A 10,973-nucleotide genomic window follows, 5' to 3' on the forward strand; every position below is an offset into this window, starting at 1 on the left:
GAAGTACTCCAAATATGATAATAATAATAATATATTAATGATAATTTTAGCATTAAACAATATTTTGATTTAAACAAACCTTGACATTTTTATTATGGATACCAACACATTTCATCATCTGCAGTAAAATGTTTGAACTACAATGAATACAAATAGACAATTATCAAGTAGAAAAATAATAAAATATCAAATTCTAATTAAAAAATCATGTTTTTCAAAATACTGATCTTTTACATGAGATGTAACATATCTCATGTGATACATGAGATATGTGTCATATTGTATTCTAATAATATGAGATGTAACATATCCTTATTGCACTGATTACATTTGACTACATTTTGCTCTGCATACTCAAAAATAAGAGTAATGGTTTGTTTATACATGGTGACAGTCTTAAGGGAAGGGCAGGTAGCGGCCTGTCGCAGCCATCTGACATGCTCCAATGAGCCCATCTGCTGAGCTGAGCAAGGTGTCTCTGTCCCCTTGGTGGGACGTTGCCTTCTCACAGCGCCCTCCGGTGGGCAAAAATCCCAGCTGCTAGTCTGCAGACACGTTATGAACACCAGCTTTAATTGCAAACCTTTTTGTTGCAAAATGTCAAAAGATTCAAGTTTTACATTCTGCAACAAAAGGGTTTACAAATACAGGGTTATTTTAATTAATATGCCATTAATGTGAACCTATAGCTTTTTCATCATCAGGGGTCTTTTAAAACCAGGATCCATTACTGTCATTCTTGTAGTTTGCCTTGCAATATTCAATACAACATAAAGACAAGTATTTATATGTGTGCTTTAGAGATAACAGGAAGCTATTTGTATCCATCATACGAACTGCAGTATTTTGCATTATCTCCCTGGTGTGTGATTTAGGCCTTGTCATTTTGCTGCAGCTCTGCACTCTGATTTTCATGATCTTATCAGCTCACAGATTAGCTTGAGTTATGTTTGTGTGTGAGAGGTTTAGGCTTTAAAGTTGATTTGATTCCAAAGAACTGAGGCAGTTTTATGGTATTGTCATATCATTTTAAAGGCTTCTGAAAAGTATATAACAGAAAAGTGTGGGATGGAGATTTTCTTTTACAGTTTAATTAAAAAAAATAAATAAAAACAAAAAATGTACAACAATGCTATGCACTGTACACACCCCATACAAAATTCATCTTTCAGCTGCAGAAGCTTTTTTTTCCTCCAAAATGTAACTTTTAATGGATGCTCTGGACTTTAGATTTAGTCAAAACAAAATATGGTTGGTTTTGATGCACCTGTGTCCAATGATGGCTCACTGGAAGGCTTAAGAAGAACATTAACATGCTGAAAAGGTTGTTGCTACCACCAGCGAGAGAACTAAAACATGCAGGATGCCGGCCCTCCAGGACCGACTTTGGGCAACCACTGGAACGGTCCTTAGAGGAGTCATTCCAACATCTGAACCTCTGATTGTCTTTCCTGTTTACTCCAATTAACCTGGAAGGCTGCTTATTAATTTACTAATATTAAATTTCATTCAACTGGAACGCAATCCCCATTGATTGTTCATATCATCTTAAATTGATATAGTGACATTTTTGTAACAAAAAATCTAAATCCTGGGAAATATGCATAAATCTGTTTTGACTTTTTAATTATGTAATAGTATCGCTAATTTAGAAAGAGAAGGATTCATCCTTTTTAAAAAATTAATTAAATCGACACAAAAAATAAATATAAATTAATTAAATCAACACAAAATTAACTAAATGTAGTCGAGCTGATGTCCTACCTGATTAGACCTTGGACAACCTCTGGTATCAGAAGTGCTACAACAACTGCAAGGGCAAAGTCTTAAATTTAAAAAAAGCCCGAAGAGGAAATTACATGAGCAGAATTCCAAAGCCCATTTTTAAATAATACAACGTGTGGGCTTGTGAACTGGGCGCCCAGGGGAGATCCGCAGGAGAAGTGTGTCAACCTGAAATATGTGTTAAGTTATTCACTCACCCGAACAAGAGAGGGATAAGGGGAGGGATGCTAACCCAAATGCATTCCCTGGACTCTGGGTAAATATAGAGGGGAATGGGCTGAAGAAAGCATTGGGAGGTCATCCATTTTTCATGAGATACTATGGTTGCAAAGCAAACATCACATTTTTTTCCATGCATGGGGGAAGCCAGCAAAGAATGTAAAGAGTGGAATCACTTCCAAAGATAACATCAGTGGATTTTTAATGTGGTGTATTTGTGTTTTTATCTGGAACAGCATGTATCATTTTAATATTGAACAGACAATGGTGAAAATATATATATATATATATATAATAATGTTTGTGACACTTTCAGATATAGCTCCGAGAAACATTCAAGAAAGTATGTACTGCATGTTGCTGGTATGTCCAATGTTTAGTTGATCGGTCAGTGTTACAGAGTGTGAGTTCATGATATATAAACGAGATTCATGTCTTCAAAAAACTCTTTTTTTTCATGCATTATTTTCATCATGTTCTCTTCACTCGTTTGCCTTTTCTGGATTGTGTTCTTCCACTCATGACTCTTTGTTGTGGAGACTTCCCTTTCCAACCTGCAAGCTCCTTTCCTTCTGCCTGTAACACAAAGCAAGAGTGAAAAACAGACACAATTACAGCCTCATATCCTGAGCAGTGATGTGAAGGGCTTAATGAAATATCCTGTACCCATTAATCTTTCCCCTTGAGGGGCGCAGTAGAAAGGATGCACTGGGCCAACCACTGATTAAATGCTCCTAATAGAGACCATTCATCTCACCTTAAACCTTGAATATTTTAACTTGTAGCAGTGGCTAGCACTACATTGCTGCATGTTTCTTTAAGCAAGCAGTGCAGTTTCAATCCAGATTTTTAAATTTTTATTTTGCACTTCTACATTTACTAATTTAAATATCCTTCTTTTGGGTTTTCCAAACCAAAAGAAAGTTTAGTTTCCACATTAGCTTACATAAAATCCATTGCAACAAATCGTTTATAAAGGTCATCTAATCAGTGCAGTCCACTTGCATGTTCATTAATCTCACTATAAATACAGCTGTTTTGTCTAGGCCTTAGAGGTTTGTTAGATAACATTAGTAAGCCCAAGGAATCCAGCAGACAGGTTAAGGACAATATTGTGGAGAAGTTAAACCAGAGTTAAGTTCAAACATGTCTTTTAAGTCAGTTCAATCCATCATTAGCACTACAAGCTTATGAAGACATAGATGTCAATCTATACTAACAGTTGGAAAAGGAAATAATCAGAGGATCAGTCAAGATGCCTGTGGGAACTCCAGAGGAGTTGCAAATACCATATTAATATAATATAGCTTATTCACAGAAATGCCTGTGCGGCTCTGGAGAGATTGGTGAAACTGAACAAAAGTCAGACATTTCTGAACACGAAAGTAATATTTGGGACAAAGATGTGAAATTCCCTGTGGCTAGACACTTTAACACAGCTGGTCATCTTTAAATGTCAAGAAAATTAAACGTCTGTTTCTAAAAGAAGGCATGACAGAAACAGACTTGTTACAAAGAGAATCATTCTGGATTCACAGTTTACAAGCAGTAAAACAGGGTTTGAGCCGTTATTTTTCTAATTGTATTGTCTTAAATGTATGCTTACCAATTGCTTTTTAAATGTATTTCCAGAGATGGTTTGCTGTTCTGTGAGTGTTACCAATTCAATTTTGTCTCTCAGTGCTCTGTTTCATCTTTAGGTTGATTGCCTGATCTGCTGTTTTCATGCGTGTGTAGGCATGGGTGCGTGCGTGTGTGTGTTAGGTGGCTAAGTATAAATTCTCACCACATGTTTCAGAATTTTAATTTGCAGAAAAACTGAAGACTGTGTATTGTTTTACTTCAGCTTAAATATTATGCATTACTTGCAAACAAAATACTGAAAAGATATACTGAAGTTCTTAGATGACAAAATGTAAATTTCAACATATTTTGCAGGGCACCACAGTTAGGTTAATAATCTGTAGTTATTTTTTATTAACCATACAGTTTAATGAACTACAGCTTTGTGTGGACATACTTCTGGTCTCATAATAATACAACATCCCTAATAATTCATTACCCAATCAGCATAAAAATTGAGGTCCACACATCTTAATCCACCAGTGAGTCCTTTAGTCCTCTAGGTAAAAATAAAAGCACAAAATCCATATGAATCTAGTCAGACCGGGCAGGACACATCTATTTTTTAACAAATGTACAAAAGCAACAATGTGACCTGCACTTCTGTTTGAAAAATGACATCATTGTGGGAGGAGATCTTAAAAGCAGTGATGTTTATGCTGGAGGACAGAAGAACAACGGATGAAGGGGAGTAAAGAGGACACCTGCTGGGCTGTGATGAGGAGAAATCCCAAGGGCCTAAAAATGAGATCATCCCAGCAACACCAAGTAGCTAACTAGAGCAATAGTGCCCCCTAAAGGTCGGATAATGTTTCACTTCGTTGATGACAACGTATCTGTATATGAAGAACTGAAAAAAATAAAGTACCTGTTTGTCATCTGTTTGCTTTGCAGAGAAATCAGTGAAGTTGGCCAGTCTGTTGGTGAATGAGGGGCCAAGTAGACAGGAAGATGTGGTGTTATCTGTGAGCAAGTAGAAGGAAAACTATGAATTGGGAAAGGTAAATGTTGAAGATATTGCTTTTATGCTAGCATTGTGTGAGCATAAAAGTTTCTTTTAAAAGAAACCATCACATAAGATGAACCATTGGGTAAAAAAAAAAATTCTCATCATTTTTAACCAGTCTCATGTCTTTGACTTAGCTATAAAGATGTGCATGAGTGAGGGACAACAAGCCCAGCTGTGATCAAAAGAGGTGCATCTGCAGAGCTGTGAGGTACTCCCCCATACACACACACACACACCCACCTACACCCCCCCCCCCCACACACACACACACACACACACATGCATAGAATATGGGGTGGGAGAAATGCAGTGGAGAAATAGGGGGTGTTTTATGGATGAATGGCTGCCGCAGTAAGGTTAAGGAAACCAATCTCTCCCCAGTCCCCATCCTTTTGGTGCTGCTACCTGTATTTCTAACCCTTGAGCAGCACAACAATTTCTCTGTGATTCAGTCATCTCTCAAAAGAACTAATTAGCATTCTCTCAAAGTAATTTATTTTCCTGCAATATATGATTTCACAGTTAAAAATGTGTTCAAGCTAGAAGACCTTAAATCTTGAAAGCATGAAACAGATAAATTATAACCAATTTTGGTTTCATTGGACAAAAAAATAATTTGAGAAGAAATATATTGGTAGAACAGAACAGTGATGGAATGAGCCCTTTGGCTACTTGAGAACCTGTGTATGATAAAGTGGAGGCAGATGGGTGCAGACTTTCTGGTGGAAATACTTTTTTCACCCAGGATTATGAAACAATTGGAATTGTTGATTAAAGAGAATAGGGCAAAAACAGTTCATCTGACAGTGTGGATGAAACTTGCGAAGGGGAAATACAATCAGACTACTTGGTGTTAGAAAAAAAGTATAGCAATCTAAAAAATGCTTTATTTTCCAGAGACACTTAAATTCAGAGGAATTCTCAGCAGTCAAGAGAGTTGAAGTGGATATGATGCTGTAGGGTGGCTCGGAGCTACAACCTGAGATGTCCTGCTTACCAATTGTTGGTGGGCCAGTGTTGTCCTCTGAAACCAACCTTTGGTTCAGGTCAGTCACTGGACCTTGGAGGGTTGTTGATGGTGTACTGGAGAAGTCTTGAATGCCACATCCCAGAGCTTCCTTTTGCTGGTGGTGCTCATCCCCTTTCTGATCATAAAATGTGCAGTAAAAGACAGACAACAGAACATATGCAGTTTCATATTTGTGAGTTGTGCCCACCTGGTCTGCTGATATCACCAGAAAACCATCTGACTGGTCTTCCCTTTTGTGGGAACCTGAAGCGGCCATTTTGGGAGAATCATCAGCAACTTGCTCTCCTGGTGTGTACTTCCTGTCATCTTCTCCACCTTGCAAAGCATAAGCTGTTACTTTATCTTGGGACTTTAAACTTTTATCTAAGTCACAGAGGGAAAGTTGTTCTGTGGCGCCATCTGGTGACAGTTTTGGCTCCCAGCATTGTGGCAAAGAATCATCCACTGAGGTGAAATTGTCCTCATCGTCTTCATCATCTTCTTTAGTTTGGATCTCCTGATCAGTGAGAAAAGCTGAAATCCTCTGCAAAGTTATGGTGCTGTCAAAGAAGTGAGGATGTTTCAACAGAGGTGCTGATGAGGCAGAGGAGAAAGAAAGAGCAGACAAAGACCTTTGATTCTCAGAAGTCAGAATATCCGGTGTTTCAGATTGATTCTGTAACAGAGACACAAAGATCTGTGACTGTTTCACTTGAAAATACATATACATTAAAAAAAAAAATAACTATGGGGACTTAAACTACATACAGAATGGAGAGCATAGTGTTCCCCTTGGTCATCCTCTGTATTTGCTGTTTGTTCAGTTTCTTTCACAGCTTCCATTGAGAATGGGCTTGGAGTGAGGCGGCGCATAGCCTGCACTGACAGAAATATTTCTCTGCTGTTTGATTTTCTCTTTGGTTTCTTTGGCCACACAACCTCACTGTAATAAGGAACACAAAGCTTTAGTGCTGATCAGAAATGACATAAACTCATGATGGACATGGACGTTATACTAGATGCAGCCTAAATTGAGTAAATTGAGTTTTATTATTTTCATTATCCCATCCTCTTAATGCAGTGCACCACTGAAACCTTTTGACAATGTTACTACCACTATGTCTGGAAGGAGGTTTTGTGTTCTTAGATTTGCAGTGCTCTCTTTTATGTCTCCAAGTTCTCTGCTTTTCATTTCAACAGAGAATTTGTGCAAATGTTTCCTCACCTAATGTTGTAGTACTCAACCCCATCACAAATAATTCTTGGTTTTGGAGTCAGATTCATCTGTTTCTGTCACCGTTTGTTGTTTTTTTCTCCTAGCTTCCCCGAGTTTATTATTACATTAGTTATTGACATGCTCCTGTCTCACTGATGTGTGGTTTACGATAATTTAGAAGCCTCAGTACCTTATGCTGGGATTTGGTTTTCTCACTTCTGTCACAGCCTTCATGACCAGTTTGACCAGTTCCTCTGAAGACATTCTCTCCGCCTGATTCTGATACAGTGTAGCAGACAGTGGGCTGGGTATCATTTCACTAAAACAATCTGAAGAAAACAAGACTTACATGCAATTCACTTTTTTCGACACCTGATGCATTTTTAAATGTCTTTTTTACCTTTATTCTTCTGCTGCAAGATACATACTTCAACTTTGCTGCCCTGAGCAAGAGTTAGAAAAGCTGTTTTAGCAGTGTGCCTTAGCAGTGTGAAGTAAAGTAGTATTTATGAGTTAATGTAGATTAACCCACATTGCATCCCTGGCAAATGTATTTTACAGCTTCAACGTGTAGATTCACACCTTTACAGGCCTGGAGGAAGTACATGACCATATCCTCATTTTCTGTGTGGCTTCTTTTCAACAAAGCCCAAGCATCAGACAGACAACTGTGTAGGTGGAGAAACAGAAGGACTAAACAGCCAAGCAATAATTCAAGACATTACTCAGTTGGTAAAGAAGCTAAGAGAGCACCTGCTTAGAAGAAACACTTCTGCACAAAGTTTTGCATCCTCTATGGTTTCTATGAGAGGTTTAGTCCACTGGAGATACTTCAGTGCCATGTGGTGCTGGTTGCTTTTCAGCAGAGAGATGATAATGCATCGATGTTGCCAGGAGAATTGAGGGACAGCAGCTTTGGGACTCAACAAGAGCTCCATGGAGGCCTAGGAACAAAGTTTATCTGGCTTTATTTAGCAAATCAAGTTATTTTTAAATATAAATGATAGAACACAAAGAGAAATGCATCTTTATTTGTTTCTATTTTAACAAATTCATTGTTCTTGAATGAGTACCTTTGTGCGCCCATGATCAAACATCCAGAAGGCTTTGATTTGATGGGAAAATCTGTGAGGGATTGTGAAAGCATGGCAAAAAGACTGCAGAAGGTTGTCTTTGCACTGTAGGAAGTTAGCCACATCCAGGATGAAGTATAATAGCTGGGATGAGTTAAGGACCATAATCCATGGTGACTGCACTAATTATTTGCAACATTATGCCAAGCTACAACCACAAACTTCGATGTATTTCATTTTGATTTTAAATGATAGACCAATACAAAGTAGTTCATCATAATAACTAATTGTTTTTCCACATATCCCGCTGTTTCTGTGAAGTCATTAGAGGTTTGTTAGGGAACATCAATGAACCAACAGCATCATAAAGGCCATGCTGATCTGAAATTTGAAATAATGGCGCATCTGCAAACCAAGATATGACTGTCCGAGGACTGGAATTTCAAACCCTTGACCTATAAGCTGTAATATTTTAGGTCTAAACTCCAGGATTGGATTCCACTAGTTTATTAAATCTAATCTAATCAAAATGCTTTGAGATTTGAGGTTGTAGCATGACAAAATGTGAAAATGTTAAAGTTTTGCAAAGGAATGTACATTTAAATGCCATGTAATGAGTTCTTAGACATATTGCTGACTGGATACAATACCCTGGACCAACATGTTGTCAATACAAGGAACCAAGACAAGCTTCAGAAGTGAGTGAAGAGAAGGTGGAGGGTAGCATTGATCTGAGCAGTCTTCAGAAGTCCATATACACCCATGTCTTTTGGACAGCTGCATCACCATGCCCTTGATCAAAAAGCCACATCTTTCCATCTCTCTCTTATTCCACCTAAATTCAAAGAGGGAAAAAAAAGAAAGGATACCAAAATTTAAGGATAAATTTAAGGATATTAGTAGAATTAGAATATTTGTAATCTCTACAGGAAAAGAGCAGTGGTGTTACCCAGCAGTTTTAAGACACATTTCCTGATGGCTGAGTTCCATTTCCTTCCACATCTGAGAGATACGTTTCAGTTCTTGGGCTTCTGACAGCAACAACAGGGAACACAAAAGTCTTTAGCAATGTGATTGCTTTCTATCATGTCAATTCATCCATTTACAAATACATCAGTACCAGGTAACCTGGGCAGAAGCCCCATAATGCCCCACCACTGAACCAGCTGACCCAGCCAGATGTGTTGTTTCAGAGTGCAGAGCTCTTGGTTCCAACAGGCATGTCTGCCATTCGGTGAGTGCTGTGTGTCCCTGGAGATCATACATGGAGCCTTCAAACCTAATTGGAAATTAGTCAAAAAAGATTACATTAGTGCTGGAATGATTAGAATATGTCAAGCTGATCCGTCTTGTTGCTGAACGGACCTCGTTGTTTTCTCAACCACTGAACCAAGATGAGCAGGTTCTGTAGCCTCTGGAGCAAGATGTGTACTTCAGCGAAGGAGCTCCGATCCAGGAACATCCACAAACCCTGACAACGACTGAAACCTATTGGGTGAAAAAAGAAACTATGAATGTTTTGGATTTATGGGATTTTTTTTCAGAACTGACATTTGATAAAGTGGCAGTGCCACTTGAATTAAATAAAATAGGTTTAACACAAAATATTCAATTTAAAGTGCTTTTTAACTCATTAATTTGGAGGAAGAGAGCAGATTTTTTTTTTACCTATCCAATCCACAAAATAAGAAAAACATCTTGCCCAAATAAGAGAAACAATCAACATTAATTTGTTTGGAAAGGGTTATAAACATGGAACAGTTGTGAAGCTTCCAAAAGCTGTTGGGCCAAGCAAAATAATCAACTTATCCATGAGAGCACATTAGAACTCATCAAAACCTGAAACACTGTCTGCGTTATTTCCCCTTAGTTAAGGTTAGTGTTTATTATTTAACAGTAAAGAAAGAGATTGGGAGAAAATAGTGGGCAGCAGAACACAGACGACTGTCTCACATTTGTCAATAAGTATCTTGATATATTGAAAGCCATGTCTTTCAATATATCTACCATTGAAAATCACATATAAATTGCCAAATAAAAAATACTTACACAAGGTAAACAATTCCTTTTTTGTGAATTCTGATGTCCTCTGTAGCCAGGAGCCAAAGGTTTGTAGATGTTCCTCCAAACATGCATCACCTTTGTAAAGTTTAATGAAACAACACACCTTCTACCATAAAATATTTCACGAAGTATATAGAGATCAGAGGTTTCTTCTATTCTTTATGTACCTTTAATATTCAGGTTCTTCAGCCAGTGAAAGATAGTTCTGATTTTGTTAGCACGCAAAGCTTCAGACCATTGACCCTCCAACATGATCTTAAATGTCAGATCTTGGGTTCTACAGCAGGATAAGGAATTTCACATGGTGATTTACAGGTAAAATTAACCCTGAAATAGCCAAACTGACACTGGTCACACATTTTGATGGCCATAATAATCTGTGACCTTATTATACAGGCCTGTAAATTTTGTCGGAGTTTAAAACAACAATTTTTCAGAGTTCTGCCACCTCTTCACCACTATCTAAGTGTATTTATTACAAAATTTAAGGTTAAACAATGGTCATATACAATTCTCAAAGACCGAGAAAGTAGAAGGAGATTTATAATACAATTCAGGCACAAGTCCTTCAGGTGTTACAAACCTATAACATGTAATGTTCTTAGACTATCTTAAACATAATTAGATCAATGGCTTGTTCAAGAGCAGATTAAAGCATGGAGGTTGTGAGAATTGTTCTGACATCTAAAAATATTATATATTCAGTACTTACTCAGCAATAGAGGAGGTTATTTGTCTACTGAATGTTGATGGAATTTCCTGGGTCTGAGCAGAGCAGTGAGTGCTCTAAGTTGTGTCATGTGGATTTTCAAACAACCGCAGTGGCTGCAGCAATGTTTTCCTTCACCCAAGCTACTTTTGTAGATGTTAATCCACTAATCTCTCTCTGTTAACATTTCATTGGCTGAGTCGTGCCATCTCCGGACTAGTAGTCAGGAGTACTGCAAAAGAAGAATCCAATAATTATAAAGGGAA

At 37.8% G+C, this 10,973-nt stretch overlaps 1 protein-coding gene across 3 annotated transcripts; it reads right to left on the bottom strand.

Moving 5' to 3' along the window:
* Positions 1 to 1,142: 1,142 nt before the first annotated feature.
* On the bottom strand, positions 1,143 to 9,539 carry LOC116708629 (uncharacterized). Of its 3 annotated transcripts, XR_004336725.1 has the most exons (8): positions 9,300 to 9,539; positions 8,884 to 9,213; positions 7,935 to 8,769; positions 7,052 to 7,805; positions 5,854 to 6,588; positions 5,634 to 5,781; positions 4,496 to 4,590; positions 1,143 to 2,580 (listed from the first exon to the last, which is right to left on the bottom strand). XR_004336725.1 is itself a non-coding variant. In XM_032546559.1 (7 exons), the coding sequence occupies exons 4-7, from the start codon at positions 6,373 to 6,375 to the stop codon at positions 2,476 to 2,478; spliced, it is 870 nt and encodes a 289-aa protein (XP_032402450.1). In that variant the 5' UTR covers positions 6,376 to 6,588; positions 7,052 to 7,805; positions 7,935 to 8,769; positions 8,884 to 9,539; the 3' UTR covers positions 1,143 to 2,475. The 3 variants fall into 3 exon arrangements, 2 of the variants coding, with proteins under 2 accessions (XP_032402450.1, XP_032402451.1); XM_032546559.1 differs by having other exon boundaries at positions 8,884 to 9,539; XM_032546560.1 differs by lacking the exons at positions 7,052 to 7,805; positions 7,935 to 8,769; positions 8,884 to 9,213; positions 9,300 to 9,539 and having other exon boundaries at positions 5,854 to 7,023.
* Positions 9,540 to 10,973: the final 1,434 nt, after the last annotated feature.

Source organism: Xiphophorus hellerii, chromosome 19 (genome assembly GCF_003331165.1).
Source record: "Xiphophorus hellerii strain 12219 chromosome 19, Xiphophorus_hellerii-4.1, whole genome shotgun sequence".
Classification (NCBI taxonomy): domain Eukaryota; kingdom Metazoa; phylum Chordata; class Actinopteri; order Cyprinodontiformes; family Poeciliidae; genus Xiphophorus; species Xiphophorus hellerii.